Raw genomic sequence first — 17,519 nt, forward strand, 5'->3', positions numbered from 1 at the left:
CATTTCAGCTTTCAATCCCCTGTTTCCTTTGTTCAAGTAACATCTTTGGGAGGGCAGGAGGAAGGAAAGAAACAATTTACCTTTTCCCCACCCAAAGATCAAAAGTAGATATTTCCCCCCTCCAAGTTTCTGGATAATGCACATGCAGTACACCTTTCAAATCAGAAAGATAAAAGAAATTAAAGCAGAAAAAACACAGTTCCACCCAATCAAAAGGTACGGTACAGAGAATATTTTTTCCGCAAGATCTTTCCTTTGCATTTAAGGAACATGAACATACATCAAGAAACAACAATACTGATACCAAATTAACACAGTTTAAAAGGAGCAGCCAATATTATTTGCCAAATTCTGTTTCCTACTTTACCCCTACGTGGAGGGAAAAAAATCACAACTACATAAACAATGTAACTTCAGAAATGTAAAACAAAATTCATACCATCTCATAAAAGCAGCCAGGGAAAAAAGCTATCCTTTCTAAACTTAAAAGGTAAGGAACATTCATCTTCTAATAAAATCTACAAATTTAGGAGGACAAATGTACCACTCTCTTGTTTTTCTTAACTCAAGAATAACAATAAACCTTACTCTCTGAAACAACAAAAGAAACTGAAGAGAGCTTCAGTGGCAGCTTTGTGTCATTAGTGTGCAATGAGAAAAGATGAGAAAATGTACACTATGTTGACACAAATGTGCCTTCTTCCTTAGATCCTACATCTCCTGAAAGCTTTTCTGTTAAACTTTCCTCCAGTTCACCACCATTAAGTACAAAAAAATTCTCAAAAGCAGCAAATTCAATATCTGTGAAGAAACAAACAAGAACCCAAAGAACTGTTGCCTTAAAATATATTAAGTCCACCTGTGGTCAATAAAAATATTCTCCTTGGTGGGGGGAGAACCTATGAGTCAACTGTGCCAACAGTGGCTGTACCTTTACAGCTAGCTATTACCCACTTAAACTCCCTCTAAAATTTGCTAGCCTCTTGATTTCTGGAGTGGCACTCAGTGCCTCAGTCAAGCTGCCTGCTCAGCTTCTGACCTTCCCACTAATGGCTGTTATTTGTGGGAGGCTTAAGGACACTGTCAATAGCATGCTTCCTCCTCTCTTCTCCTCTCTGCATCTCTCTCTCCCTCTCTCTCTCTGCCTCTCCTCTCCCCCCTCACCCTCCTCCCCATTCTTTTTTCCTGTCCTGCAGTCCTCTCCACTCCCAGGGAAAAAAAGCGCGCACACGCACACAAAATCAACTGGCATGCAGCAGCAAGCACCTGCAGTAATAGACTCTTTTATTAAAACTGTTATTCTGCAAGACTTGAAATTCCCAGTGGACCGGGCCATGTCAAAGCCGATATAATTAACTAGAGGCTCAGCAACGGATCAATTACCAGACAAGCAAGTGATAGTGAAATCAATGAAAGATCATCAGCCACATTATCAGTGTTGCAACTCATTAGGGTAAAACTGAGAAATGTGCTCAAAGCGAGCCCAAGCAAGGTGGCATTACAAAACAAAGGGCTAATTTGGAGACCCTGCTGTGAACAATCTGTAACAGAATTAGCCTTTTTTCCCCCTAAACTGCACAGCTCTGTAACTAAATGTGACAGACTGAGAGAAGCAGTTTATTAAGACACCAACTCCAAGTTTATTTAGTTCATAAACTCTCTCCTAGAAAATCAATACAGTCTGTACAGGGTTATTAGGCTGACTAGCTAATACATCCAAATCTAGTCTTCCCAAGCAGCAATCCTGGCCAAATGCTACCTGTTCTAGGTGAATTCTGAACTGTTTCAAAGCACAGTATCAAATGAGGGCTATCACTTAATTGTCATAAATGGGGCTGCCATGTCATAGCATACCAACGCGATAAAGGGAAAAAATATTATTTTCTTTCTTTCTTGATAATAAATATAACACAGAAAGACACAGAAATAAAACAAGTTTTTACCTAAAACCAGCTCAAGCCATCAAATCTACATTATTAGTTTTCAGTCACACCTTGTTTAAATATACTAATACCAACACAGAAAATTAAGAAAACAAATATTTAGTGTATTTGAAAAGGGATATGTGAAGTACTAGCCTGTGAAGAGAAAAAAGTAATCTCTTCAGGAAAAATAAAATAGAAGTACATCTCCTTCAGCAACAGATTAAGCCTTGTCTATGTCTATAACTATTTGCTGTGTGAAAGAAGAGACACAACTGACATGACATTTAAAAAAATTATAATTGTGAAAATCCAAGCTAAGAACCCTACATTTTCTTTTAAATGTACTGTCCTGCTCTTTGCTGATTTAATTCCTGTGCTGGCAGAAATATTTTGGGGATCATTCCAAGGAGCATGGACGTGTCTTATTTTTTTCTCCCAACACTTGGCTACCTTGCTCTGAAAACAAAGTCTTTATTCATTTAACACTGCTTTTAATCCTAATTTGTCCATAGCTTTCTAGGTAGCCGTATGAACTACATGTATCTCACATTTGCATAATATTTTGTATTGGAAGATAAAGAGAGTCACAAAATTGCTTTATATTTTTCAGATTATGTGAATGGACTGATGCTGAATGAAAGGGATGGTTGCTGGACCTGGATACGTGTGCAAGTCAGTAACCAGTAAGGTTATTGTGAACAAAACCTCTTGTAGCCCAAGAATTCAAAGAGCTTTGCAATCTACATGTGAATTAAAAACTTTTTTTCCAAACACTGGATACTAAAATAAAGCCTTTTATAAAATTAAATACATTTTTGTGGATGTATTGGAAATATAAAACTGTCCATTGCCTGTCTCCTAAAATTATAGACGTCAAGATACTCAACACTACCAATTTAGCAAGACAAGATAACACATTAGCCACATATACATAAAAAAACCAAGATAAGCTAGATAATGTCTACAGGTAAACCTCATCACAAAACCATTACATAATGTGGGCATCTCTTACTTGTTCCAAATTCCTTTATTATGAACATGTAAGTGTTAGTTTATACAAAGGATTAATAAAAATATGTAAAAATCATTAGATATGGAAAAATATTTTTTCTTTTTGCTCCAATTATTTTGTATTATTAAGTTGTTGAAACATGCAAAGTTACTATCTTTAATGTTCAATAATATGTAAAGTCTTTAAAGGGGCCTTTGTTCCAGGTCTATACTTAGATATTAATCAGGAAAATAATTATAGTGGAATTTTGTAAAAAATAAGAAATCTACATGCATATAACTATGTACTATGCATGTGCATTCAATGAGGCCCAATTAGTTGGAAAGAATTTGCATTTCAGTTAGTATGAGCTAACAAGACTGTAGGGAGACAATGCAATTCTACCGGCAGGGCAAGAAAGAATGCTGTTTTTCTGTAAGCGTTAATTCCCACGACTGATCGTTTTAAAATGTTACTGATCTTTACAGTATTTGTTTTTCTAACATCTAGGAGTTCACTATAAATGTTTATATTAGCTATACATGCAGCAGTGTCCCATAGATCACTCTTGAGGAAAAGAGAAAGCAGTGGGCATGGATTTATTTATTTATACTAGTGGTAAAACTATTGTATAATAATTGTTAATCAGCACTTGTGGCTTTGGTTCTAACATTTGACCAGGTAAAATTGAAAAATGAGGGAGTAACTTACATGTTACAATTTACACATGCACATATTTCTGAAATCAGTAGTACATACATGTGTGTATTCTAGCACTTGATCTCATAATTGAAATACATAATTTTGTAATATGATCTGTACACTTGATTGACTTACTCTACAGTACCTGTAAATCCCAAAGTTCAGCTTGCTGCAGATGTTAACAGATTCTGTAATCTGTAATGACAGTAAACTGGCCTTTGCTCTTCCCTTATTCACTATTCATTTTCAAGGCTTGGTTAAGTATATAGCTGAGTTAAAGATCAGTGGTTTTTCATGTGACACACTCTGGTATTCCTCTGATGGCTTGTCAGGACAAAACTGTCCCTGTTCTTGCCAAAATAATAAAAATGAAATGGTCCTCCACATCTCATGACAATCAGCCCTTCTTCGTGTTGGAACAACCAAACTTTTATAATTAAAATGTTTTTTAGAAATGTTATAACAGAATAGTTGACTGCTCCAATAAAACTGATACATATCCATAAATGACAGAGAAATTAATCATCTCTCATTCATTAAAATAATGTGTGAACAGTCTTTTACCAGTTGTATTTGTATGTGACTCAAGGATAAAACTGAAGTTGTGCATGTATGTCATAGGGGAGTTAATACTTTCAAAATATGCAAAGCCAATATGATGGTCATAGTCACAAGGAATGATGTAAGGAGCTTGCTCTACAACATCTGTTATACTGTATGAAATGTTAACAGATGCCTTAAATGAAAAAAGGAAGAATTAATAAAGGAAACCTTTTCTGGACAGATAATCAAGCCACATTTCCATATCCTAAGAAAGAGACATTGGCACTATCATAGTTCCTCTGAAAACTGCCATCCTTACCTTGTAAAACATGTTCTACATGAGTTTTAATAGGTCACAAACTTCTGACTCAAAACTAAAAAACAAATGCATACTAGTTGATTAGGTCATCCTCCAACAATGACAGCATCCTTCTTAGACCCCTATGCTACAAATGTTTTGTTGAATCCTGCTCCTTCTCAGCTTTATCTACAGTGTTGTGCATTTAGGAGTATTTTTGTTTTCATTTTGATGTGTATTACTGTCATTGATCCTAAAAGGAGCATACATACAGTAGGAACACCAGTAAATATTTCAGAACTATACCATGGCTTTGTTGTATTTAAAAAAAGAAAGAAAAGCTTTCTCAGGCCAAAATTTTTGGTAGAATTCTGGACAATAATAGGGCACGGGAATTTTCAAGCAATTCAGATTCTTCAAAATCAATAACATTGCTACCCAGAAAGACCCGTTACAAACAGGAACAGGTGTGTTTGTTGATGGAGAGTTGGGTGTTTGAGATTTGAGTAATGGACCTGGGGGCAATTATGAAAGCTTACCTCTACATGGCACAAATTATACCGTTTATCAACCCAGGGTGATGAGTGACATATGGTTTTTATAAAACAGTAACATGAGTTTATGTTGCCTGAAATTCCACTTCTTTAAGGGAAAAGACATCCTGTATTTCTTGAGCAGCTATATACTGGAAGGTGATTATGATGTGTGCCAAAATGACTAAGTTTACAGTCCAGCATCAAAAAAGCCCCCATCAAATGGACAAAAACAGAGCCATTTCTATGTCTGCATGGAACATACAGACATAGAATTAGGCAAATTTTAGGGAGGATGAAACACAAGTAGCCTGATATATTCTTGCAAGCATCCATTATCTAGTACTAAAAACAGCAATTAATTATACCCAGATAATTTGCTAAATAACCACTTCCTATAAAATTAGATCACATAGACTAGCTTGAGTTTTAACTAACACTACCCACCAACTTCAAAATGCTAAACAGAACTTTTTAAAAAGCTAACAAGCACAACATTTTACCTGCCAAGCAAAAACTTGATGCCATTATATATGTAAATATTGCTACTGTTTTACATGGAAACTGGCATCATTTCAGCACATGGGACACATTTTTCTCTGGCCTCCATTTCATGCGTACATTGGCTACTATGTTTATAAACAGGCAATTTCCCCTTTATCCTTTATTTCTTTGTAACTATATACAAAAAGGGCTACTGTAGTAGCTTCCAAAATCAATAAATTAGGAACTGATTCACGGGCTACTTTAGTCAATGAAGAGACTCCATTGGTTTCAAAAGGCTCTGACTTAGGTCCTCTAAATCTAATGGGAAAATGACCATATTGTGCCCTGTAATATTAGCCTTTTTCTGTCCACTAAAGGTATGGACAAATACACATTTGCAGAGGCTTTAAAAGGGGTAGAGGTAGCAGCTGTTATGCTCTAACTTGTGTTACTCATGCAAGAGCCTGTAGCAGGGTTAAAGTTGGAGTGGCTTTGGCCCATTTATATAACTACAGGCTCATGCATATGTAACACTTAAGAGCATAACAGCAATTGCATGCTCCTAAGCAACAGCTCCCCCTCCCCTCTGAAACTACTACAAATGTCTATTTGTCCATACCCTCAGGATGCCACTACTGAAATAACTGTGCACCTCAGACCATCTCTTAAAGGGGACCCAAAAGGATTTTAAAATCTCCAAAAGAAACAAAAAAGCATACCTATAAAAATAAAACGCATTTACCTTTTTAAAAAAGAAAACTGAAAACTAATTGTTCTTTTCTGTAGGGCTTGAGTTAAGGATTCAGTAGCAACAGTTGCAGGTTCACTGTTAATACCAGGTAAGATCATAAACTATTAAAACAAAACAGCAATTCAGTTTATGTAGATAAATGAAAGAAGAAATTCATGTACTCTGATTTAATAAGGCAAATGCATTTGTCCACCTTTAAGGCTACACGTTATATGCATGTGTGTGTGTGCATGCGCGCGCATATGCGTGTGTGTGAAAGCACTCATCTGTGGATGACGTGTGCGGGGGGGGGTTAACCCCGTCTTAAACAGGTTTTTACTTTTTTTTTGCTTTGTTATACTTTTAAACTATATATCGCTGATGTCCTGATTTTAAAAACTTGGAATTCAGAATCACGTGTTTAATTCCAGTTTAGTAGAAGATTTTACTATTAAGGAAATCACCTGTGGGCATTGAATTTTATTATACACATCCCTTTACTAACTTGCCTCTATAAACATGCAACTTCTTTTGTTCCTCCAAAGATTCTATAGGGTTCAATTCCAGGTTATGCTTATGATCTAATTATTTGATAATATGCTGTATTGTGCCCAATCCATAAATTATTTGATATCTGAAAAAGGCCTGTTACAATTAAATAATTAACTGAAATCTATGCAGCTTACATTTTAGATGGCTGAAAAGGCACTTCATTTACAAATAGGAGGCTGAAGTGAGAGCTCTATTTCCTAATTAGCAACTTATTCACAACACACAGAGCTGCCTGAGCTGCCCAGTGTCCTAGCAGCTCTCTGGACAATTAGCAAAAGCTGCATTAGCAGGAACACAGCAGTCTCTGTCTCACTTCTTTCTAGAGAATGGGAATGATGAGTTCCATCACCTGGCCAGCAGTAGCAGCAGCCACAAAGTCACCTCAGGGACTTGGACAAAGAGATTCATCTGCAGCCTTGGCAGCTACTAAAATATGCCTTAGTAACAGTCATACTACCACACATTGGCACAAAGTCCTTTTAGTAAGGGCTGTTGTCTAAGTGACCTGTCACAGAGCTTCATAAAACAGCATTAATACCACGGGCCAAAATGAGATTGATCTTTGAGCTTCGTGGTCTCCTGTTGTCAACAGTGCATTATAAAACCAATACTAAATACTTTATAAACAGGTCTCCCTACAGTGTATTAGAAAATCAGTGCATATTTCATGCCCTATAGTTAGGTAGCCACATATCCATCAGACAACTAAATAATTTATAAGATACTCAGAAGTACAATAAGAGTCAATAAACTTTTTAATACTTATCCTATTTTTAAGACAGACCAGAAGCAAAGGACTAGTATACCTGCTGAGGACAAAGAATTGGAAAAACTGAATTTGTTTAGCACCTCTTCACCTGCCATATCACTCTTTCCCTCAAACAAATCTCCTGCCTTCCACTCAAAGTGGTTCTCCCTCATTTTAAAAATCTTCCATAAAGTATAAGTTTTACCCAAATGAATATAACATTTAAAAAGCCCTAAGTGACTTTTATGTCAAAAGGAAAATTGTCTTTTAGTCACTTACTGACACTGGGGAAAGGTAGGGGAGGGGTATCTGGCCTGATTTCAGAAGTGCTGAATGCCCATAACTCCCACTGAAGACAATGAGATCTGAAAATTCTCAGCACCTTTGAAAAATGTTAATTAATTTCCCATTCTGCACAACTCTTGTACTGTGCTGCCACTGCAACACGTCAAGACATAGCAAGCATACAAAAACACTCATGGCTCAGTAAGTATACATAAACACTCACGGCACATTTTTAACTGGTCCTAGATATTTGGCCATTCCTAATGCCAGTGATGAGAGAGCCATTAATAGATACTTTAAAACCTAAGATAGTATGAGACAAAGCCAGTCTATCACTTTTTTTGTTTATCATCAAAATACAGTTTAAAGCAGAACATAAGAACTGCCATTTACTGGGTCAGACTGTAGGTCCATTCACCCAGTCTCTTGTGCACACAGTGGCAGAGAGAGGATGAGGAAGGGTCAATGAACAGGGTGACCAGGGTGTATTTCACCATTCCTCCCTCACTCGCAACTTCTAGCATTTAGGATCTAGGAAGTTCCAAGTCAGAGGCTGTACCACTAATACTCATGCTCAATAGCTATTATGCATTTTTCCTGCAAGAATTTGTCCTGTTTTTAATCTGGTTAAACTGTCAGCTTCCACATCTTGCGGCAGTGAGTTCCACACTTTAATTAGCTGCTGTGTGGAAAAGACCTTTTGTTCATTTTAAACTTACTACGCTATGAGTTTCACCTTGTGAGCTCTAGTTCCAATAATGTGAGAGATAGTGGGTGTGTCTACACATGCCTCCCATCGCACAGTTATTATTGTGCCATCGTTTAGTACTTGCCTTAGGAGGTAGTAAAAGATGGCACACTAATAGCCATTACTGCTCTGTTCCCATGGCACACTGTTATTTTTAGCAGCTATGTTACTGTAGCAACATACTATAGTGAGGTACCTCATCGCCACGGCAACATAGCACCAGCATCACGGTTTGTACCTGCTGACACTATGTCACCATAGCTCATTGTTATGGTGACTTAGCATCTTGTGTAGACGCAGCCAGCAAATAATAAGTCGCTATTTACTTTCTCTTTACCATTACTACTTTGTAAGCCCTTATCATGTGTCCCCCCGCATCTTTATTTTCGAAACTGAATATAGGCCTGGTCTCTTTAGTCTCGGTTTGTTTTAAGAGTGATCCAAACAATTTTCAATGAAACTATCATAGTCTTTGCAATTTGCATTTAAAATTTTCTATGCCTCATTGGAAATTATCAAAAGCCTGATTTTGAGAATGGATGCCCTTGGATTTTTTTCTAACTTGTTCTAAAACAGATGCTCTTTTTGCTTGGAGTAGTTTCCAAGCCACCACAGGCGTGGACTTTTGTGTAGAATTGCGGGGGCCATGGTTTCATAGACTAGCCACATTAATACAGGATAGCAAGCATCTGGAACCCACAGCTGTGTGCACTCCAGCCCCAAAGCACCCACAAAATCTATTCCAGTGCAAACCCCCTGTTCCCAAGCCACATCTGAACCACACTGGTTTTCTTCAGGAGCCAGAGTTGATATATACTCCTGAAACTGAAGCTGCTGGGTTCTCTCCATTCACACAATTAAAGAGGAATAGGCAGAGCTGAGTAGTAGGCAGGAAGTCTTCTTTCAAGGAAAACACAATAGGCAAAATCTTCAACCTTCCTGTAGCCAATATACATTTAATAAAAAGGACTTGAATAGCATAAATGGCCACTAAAAGAACCATTTGTGGGAAGAACAGGCTTCCCTTTGTACAGTGACTGGTAAATTTCTTTAGGGCTGCCTCTCAAGAAGGCCCTCGCAAGCCTAGTCTTATGGGATGTGCCAGGATTGGAGCCATAGCAGACAATGCTATGGATATTTCAGGCAAGAATGTGGCTCCTAAGGATTCTGCTCTTCCCTTCCAGCCCTAATGTCTATGAAATAATGCTCTAAGTTATGACGCTACTAGTACGGCTATGAGAGGGTATAAAGAGCCTCTCCAACTTCTGGAACAGAGCAAGTTCCAGAAGGCACAATGGTGGACTTAAACACTTTTTCCTATCTTCCTCCTGGGCTGTTAAACCCTTTGCTGCATCATTTGGATGGTAAGAAATTTAATAAAGTTTACACAAAGAAGGGACTGACACTTCCTTCAAAGATCAGGTACCCTCTTTGGCCTAATCCTTAGGATTTAGCCCACCTCTGACCCATCCACCTTCCTGCCATAAGGGTGGATTGTAAGTACCCTAAATTTAACTCAGGCAGCCAAGTTCTAAGGTTGCACATTCTCTATAAAAGCTAATAGGGTCAACAAGCTATATCCTATATCTCTCACTCCTATGTATCTCTGATGAATGAGCCCTTTCATCATTTCATCTGTTCTGGAAGCTAACAAGATGTTGCAACCAAATAGCACAAGCCATATTACTACCTGAGATTAAACTCATTTTCTTACTCCTTTAACCACAAAACCAGGCTTCTAGAATGCTTTAAGGAAGATGAAAACCTGCCAGAGAGCTGATCAATTTGGTCTTTAAGAAATAAATTATTCCCAGTCCCAACTCCAGTGATCTCGTAAGACCCACAGCGTCCTGTAAACAGGGCTGTTCAGCTATGGGGATGTGGCAAGACTTCTCCTGGAGGCCAATACAAGGGAATTTCTGTAAGTCAAATGGGTTCATCCAACCAATAAGAGCTGATTAATGTTCCCACCCCCCAGTAACATTCACTTTATAAAGTCTGCTGTACAAAGATGACACCAGGCAGGGGAAAGGCTCTGGTATGGCTGAATGTGAGTACTTTCTATCCTCTCCCTTCAAGGTCCCCAGGGTTGACCATTATCCAAATTTCAACACTCCATTAAGATTGGTGGGGGTTCAACATCAAAACAGCCACCTATTTCCAACCCAACAGCATGTTTGGTTTAATCAATTTGGTATATGCAATGAGCAGAGTACAGAGGCAACAGTTAAAAAACAGGTTACTGTAAGGTTTTGTCTGTTTTACATTTTTTTAGATTATCCCTCTTCAGGTTCCCCCATTGGACACTAGTAAAATTAGATGACAGTCAATCACAAAACAATTGTGGTGATGCCAATAAACTTCCATGAAGACTCTGTAATTAGGAAAAGGGTTAGTATTTTGTACTATTGTACTCCAGCATTGTTGACCCAAAGCTTAAAAACACTAATCTACTGCTGAATAAGTACTGTATGTCCACTAAGTGACACAGTATTCTCTCCCACTGCCACTATGGCACAAAAGAATGCTTCAGTGAGTTTTATATCTAGCTCATCAAATCTTATATGGCATGAAAGCAAACCACATTCCACTATTTTATTAGTATAAGCTAAAGCAAAGATTTGAAACCTATTGCATGTATCATAGTCTCTGTTGCTCTGAGACTAGTCTTAGCAACACAAGACTTAGCCTCTAAAAGGTGACCTGCAAAGGGAAAAAACATTTCTTTTTTGCTTCTTTATGAGGCAGACATTAATAGTAGATTTTCTGAAGAACTTCTAAGGAATACAGTGAATAACTTTCTGTATTTTTGCTAAAGGACTCCTTAAAGGAATGAGGAAAGCTTCATCCACACCTTCAAGTGAAGGAGCAAAGTTATAGAATCTTTCACAATCTTTCACAGAGAGAGTATTTGTCAGGTATGTGAGGAAAATGTGGTAGGCATTAACAAAAACACCCCAAATTTTCTTTCCTTTGCTGGTCATATTCAAAAGGAAGGTGTACAGTAGGCTTCAGTGTAGATGTCTGTCATAAAATTTCCACCTTTTATACCTCATTCCAGCCCTAGCCCCCCTCCTACCCATCAACAGAAAAAACGGAAAAAGAAAGAATCCAGGAATGGGATCCTACATTTTTCAGATTAATATAACTTGATTTCATTTTAGCTATGTATTTTACTAGCTTGTGATCTCCAATAATTTCAGGAAAGTAACCTGAATCCCTGCTCTTCACTGAAAAGTGCTCTGCCTCTGTTCTTGCCCCCACTCTCTTAGCTTTATTTTTTAAGACCATAGAAAGTTGAGCTTCACAAAAAGTATTGATGACATTTTTTCAGTTTCCTAAAGAGTTGAATTTACTGTAGATTTAAGGTTCAGTTTATTTTTCAATATGCAAGAATGTATCAAATTCAAATCTTGCACTTGTACACACATGCATAACAGCTAATTTTCACAAAGGATAGGAAGCAAGTGATGAGACTGAACCAAACCCACATCTTGCATCACCAGGTTCTTGGCTAAATAGTTGCTCTTGTAATTATGTCTTTACTCACATACTTACTTTTGTATAAAATCTATGAAAGACACCAAAATGATTTCTATTCTTCTTAAAAAGAGATTTTGTTTACAAAGGGACTGAAAATTTGTTTCATTATTCTTAGTTGTTGCAACAGAATGTTATTTTTATTTGCAAAAAGACAGTATCGAAAAGTCTGACTCATCTAAAAGAGCTCAGGCTTCATTGTGCCTCTCTACAAACAGCAGAGAGAAGCCAAGTCCAAAGGACTTTAAAATCTAAGTAAATGAAAGAGCAAAAGAGATGGAAAAAAGGAAAGATTTTTATTGGTGTGCAATGGATATATATAGGAGGTTAAGGCTGGAATTTTCATGACCTCACACCCTACCTGATACCATATTCTCAAAAGAACTCACTGTGGTGCTGGCTAAGCATTTTTTTTAAAAAAATCTGGCCCTGATATAGATAGATAAATGAAGTCAGGCTGTTTAAACAAAGCTGGCCCAATCCAAACCCTATGCAGGAAGTCCAGTGCAGAACAACGTATCCAAATGTCCTAAGTCCCAAGCTCCTGTTTTAATCAACAATCTTCATTTCAGCATTGCAATGGCCAAATGAGTCCACAAGACTAATACTCAGCAGGCAACAAGTTTAGGAGAGAAGCTGTTACTGATGCTTCTGAAGCTTCAGAATGAATGCTACCCACTGTAAAGCTGTTAGGTAAATTTCACAAGAAAAAATATTTTGGAAAACAAGTACTTTAAAAAGGTAAATGAAAAAATTGATGATTTGTTTCAGTTTCTGACCACCTCTAATGCTAAGTTTACTCCATCTCTCGTAACTCAGGATATGTATATCTCAAATTTACTATCACAAAACATAGAAAACAATTAGAACCACACATAAATTGCTGCTGGTTTCTCTTCTTGACATCAAATGCAACTTGATCACTCCAGTACAAGTGCATGATTTGGTTCTTATTTTTCAGAGGACAAGGTGAAGAGTAGCAGTTTTACAGCCGCATATTTTGTACAGTAGCACCAAACCCTGCCAGTCCCTTAGGAAGTAAAGCAGCTAAACATTGGCAGAATACATGGAAGAAAAGCTTCCATGTAAACACTAAGAAACTGAAACAATTAATTCATACAATTGCCTGTTTTTACAAAATAATTTTGAAATATATTTCATAGAATCTGAAACGTATGTTTCTAGTGAATTTCAATATAAATTTGATTTACAAATTCCAGTTAAAGTGTGTAACAGCCAGCAGAATAAATTACTATAATAAATCATTATTAAATAACTGTAAATCTTTATAATGGAATAATGTCTAATAAAAATATATAGTCAAAGTGAATATTCTGGGGAGAAACATTCTTTACATACTAGAACACCAATTACAAAACTTACCATGCTAGTGCTACAGTATAATTCAATGGGTAAAAAGGACAATAAAATTCACATGAATACTGCTTAATCTACTGTGGTTTCATGTTAACAATTGCATCTGAACAAACTGCATGGTAAAAGATGATGGCAGGAGTGCCATACTTCAGAGCTTTTTTATGTCAAATATTCACATTTCTGGTAGTGAACTTCAGTCCTTGCTAGGAGTTCAATGTATTAGCAGAGCAGCACATTTACACGGAAAGTATCAATAAAAACTGTGAACTGTGTATCTGCATCCTCAAAAGTTGTCCCTAAGAATCAGAAACATCTAAAAAAAATTTCAGTTTTAAATTGTGTTTCTTTTGAAGTGCAGCAGACGGACATTTACAGTAATCCATTACTGCAGAAATCAACTGAAGAGCCATTTCCTCATTCCAAAACTTCCCGTGCCTTATTTAGCTCTTACAAGACTTCATTTGTCAAAGTGCAGACACAGTGCTGATGTCGCATCCAATGGCGCATTACTATAGTCAAGATGAGCTGCAGCAAAGCGACAGGCCCAAGAGTACCTTGCTACAGAGTGTGATTGCTTCCACTGCCTCTTGGGATGGGTAAATTATTAACTGACACTTTCACAACTGAAGAACTGTCTAAGATAAACCCATTAAAACTGTTAGCCTACAGAACACTTCACACTGCTGGTTTCTTAAATCTTTGTCAAAGTCATCATTTAGCTGAGATTTTTAAGTATATATGAGTCAACATTATAAAACTTTGTATAATGGAATTAATGTTTCTTCCACCTTTCCTTGTTTTATTTATTTTTGTTGGCCATACAAAATTTTATAGTGAAGGGAAGGTTGCAGGGAGAAGGGCTATATAAAGGAATGAGAGAAATCCATCTATCACAGTAACAAATATACTAAACACTGTGATCCATCTGATTAAGTTTATCTGCAGAATTCACTGCAAACAGATGATGAATAGATATACTGAACATGTGTCCTACAACCAAAGTCTGAGTAAATTAAAATATTAATGTAATACAGACAAGACTTGTGACTTATCTAGAAAATTTCCCAACCCAGCCATTGAATCTACTTAACTCAAGTGACTGATGCTGATCTTGAATATTTCACTTGTGAACTGACATGCAGACTTCTGCAAATCTGCCTGTCAGGACAGGACACATAGCCCCCACTTTGCTATTACAATCTGTATGACCAAAAAAAAGTAAAAATATAACATAAAACTTTTTTTTGTTTTTTCACATTTTCGTATCTAAAAGGGATGCTCTATTATTGAAGGTCACTAATGCTAAAATTCATACTTGTGTTATTTGATGCTTCCTATTTTAGTAATCTATTCTCTTAAATGTCCTATTCAAGCTTTTATAGGTTTTACCTATACCTGAGGAAGCTGACACAATGCTAACATTGTATACTTTGTGTACACTACAGTATATAACAGTATAACACTGGATTTACCAAAAACCTGCATTTACCAAAAACCTGTTTTTAACAATAGTTGTGCTAAATTTAGCTTTTCCTATTCACTTCACTAAAACATTCCTACTCTTGTGCACAGACAAAGCTGCTATGGATGCTCCTTTTTATGTAAGCATGGCAGAATTTACATTTCAGCCCCAAATCCAACCACACTTACCAAAACACAATTAGTGAAACGCCTCTGTATGTAATTACAATTGTCTTTTGATGAGTAAAGGATACATCTAACTATCACAAGTATGTGTGGAATCAACATAAAATCTTTTCAGTGAAGTAAATTATCTGCTGTTTTAACTATGAGATCTAGAAACAAACGCTCCTGCAATCTAATCCTGGTCTTTTTATGATGCGTTGTAGAGCACTGGGCAAATTTTACATAGCTAAGTTTTCACATTTGAACTCTAAAATAGACAGCTTCTGTTTTTGGGTGCTGTGCTTGAAACATGTAGAAGGCTGATTTACAGAGTTGTTGACTACCTGCAGCTCTTGTTGGTTTCTGTCACACATAAGGGTGCTTAACCCTCCTGAATAGTCAGAGCCCTACGTGCCTTTAGTGGGATACCTAATATTAGGAGCCATTTCTGAAGATGAGGCCTGAAGTGGCAATAATGCTTAATCCAATATTGCAGGGACTAGCAGTTACTAAATACTTTTTTAAATGCAAATAAATTAAGGAAATGGCAATTAAAAAAAAAGTATTAAGAACTGGCTTTTCCCTTTACTGGTACCATTACTGGATATAAGGCAAAATCAACCAAAATATTCAAGAGCATTAATCCAGTATCGCCATATTTACAGTATCTGCATACAGTCTACAGACATTGGGTGGTTCCATGTATCTACAGTCTAGCTCCATTAAAATCATTCCTCTTTCCCTGCAGAAAGGGGGTTTTTTTTATAGTTACTGTATTTCAGTGTATAGGTTGACACAGTGTACAGGTCAACCCCTGGCTTTTCAATCTGAAAGGTAAGGATTTTCATAGGCATGGTATATAAATTGGGGCTGAGCTGACGCTCAGCTGACGCAGCCCCATTCCTTGGGGACAGGGATGGGGCCGTGCCAGCCAAGCTCCAAGCCTAATCGTGTCCCCATCCCCCATGAGCAGTGCCGAGCCCAGTGCCACTCACAGGGAACAGGGATGGGGACAGGGACAGGGATGAGCTCAGCGCTCAGCTAGTGTGGCCCCAATCCTTGCGAACCCAGCGCTGCTCATAAGGGACAGAGACAGGGACAGAGCTCAGCTCAGCTGGGCTCGGTACTTGACTGGCACAGCCTCATCCCCTGCTAGCAGCACTGCTGGCAGGGAATGGGGCCACACCAGCTGAGCCCCGCCCCATCCCTGATTTTTTGATGTGGCATGGTGTATAGATCAAGTTTGATTTTTAAGACAAAAATTGGGCTTCAAAACTCAACTTATACAATACAGTACTTGCTTTTATTAGACGGAATTCACTCTGTGGGTCAGCAGGAATTTTGAGGAGACTGACATTTTCAAAATGAATATGAAACAATGTGCAAAGAAAAAAAAACAGGTAACTGCATTACAGGGTTGCAATTTCATCATGGAATTCTAATAATGATGTAAACCACAAAGAACAACCTATGTAGTGTATACAGACAGCAGACAGTATAAACCAGAGATGAATTATTTGCAGTGACACATACTACAAAAACTACAAAATATGCTGGGTTCTATTCTATTATTTAAAATGCTTTGGATCCTGGTCTCACTTGCACAAACTCTTGCCCCCCTATTTATTGCTGCTGTCGCCTATTCCCTTTTATCTTTCCTTCAGCTCTAGATATAGCTGCCCTTAACCCTAGTCTTATTCTTCCTGAACCTCTCTACTAAAGCAATTTGTAAGCTTCCCTCCTAATCTTGAACACCACTTTGTCAATTGCTGATATGTCCATACATTCTAAAAACTCAATTTTGAGTCAAAAGGGTGCTTCTACCAACAACAATTCTGTTTTCAGAAAAGCTCTATTCTATTGTTCTAGAGACTGGCTCAATTACATAATACAATGTATTCCACCTGTGAATTTGCATTAGTTGATTGTCAGTATTCTTTCAGTGAAGCATCACAACTGTTTATCAACAGGCCTTTTATTCTACCACATGGACTATCCAATACAAAACATTAATCCATATGTTAGGTCTTTGAATTAAGAAAGTCCCGAATTATGAAGTTATAAATGATGAAATATGAAGTTACTTGTAATGTAACTAAATACCTATAACAAGTCATTAGGGTTCTTGGTTGTAGCCATGTTGCTCTAAAGACACAGGCAAACAAGGCTCTTTGTGTAGATGTGGTATTATTTATTACACAAACTAAAAAGTTGGAAAAATTGTTTTTGCATGTTTCGGGCACAAATGCCCTTCTACAGGCATAGGGGAAGTCTGTTGCTGTTTGTGTGCTTTCCTGGGTAGAAATGCAAAGTGCAAAATGCAGGTCTGTGAAAATGCAAATCTGTGGCAAGTAAGGTTCAGAAGGAATGGGAGACAGTAAGTGTGAAAAGTATTGTGGAGGGGGAAGAAAGTGATAAAATGTAACTGGTAATAT

The 17,519-nt window shown here is 37.4% G+C and overlaps 1 protein-coding gene across 14 annotated transcripts in view; it reads right to left on the reverse strand.

Annotated features, from left to right (window-relative positions):
• Positions 1-17,519, reverse strand: part of BNC2 (basonuclin zinc finger protein 2) — a 471,942-nt gene that overhangs the window by 331,139 nt on the left and 123,284 nt on the right. For 3 of the 14 annotated variants that reach the window (XR_016441272.1, XM_090038765.1, XM_090038764.1), the window contains exon 1: positions 440-1,010. The exons of 10 other annotated variants lie outside the window; for them this stretch is intronic. Coding sequence is in view for 3 of the 4 variants with exons in the window: in XM_090038765.1 (XP_089894891.1) it covers positions 440-505 (66 nt within the window). In the remaining variant the exon portion in view is untranslated. Of the gene's footprint in view, positions 1-439; positions 1,011-17,519 lie in introns of those variants that run through there. One more of the 14 variants, XM_090038745.1, reaches the window with a different exon arrangement.

This window comes from Crocodylus siamensis, chromosome 3 (genome assembly GCF_052110815.1).
Source record: "Crocodylus siamensis isolate JL-2025a chromosome 3, ASM5211081v1, whole genome shotgun sequence".
NCBI classification, from domain to species: domain Eukaryota; kingdom Metazoa; phylum Chordata; order Crocodylia; family Crocodylidae; genus Crocodylus; species Crocodylus siamensis.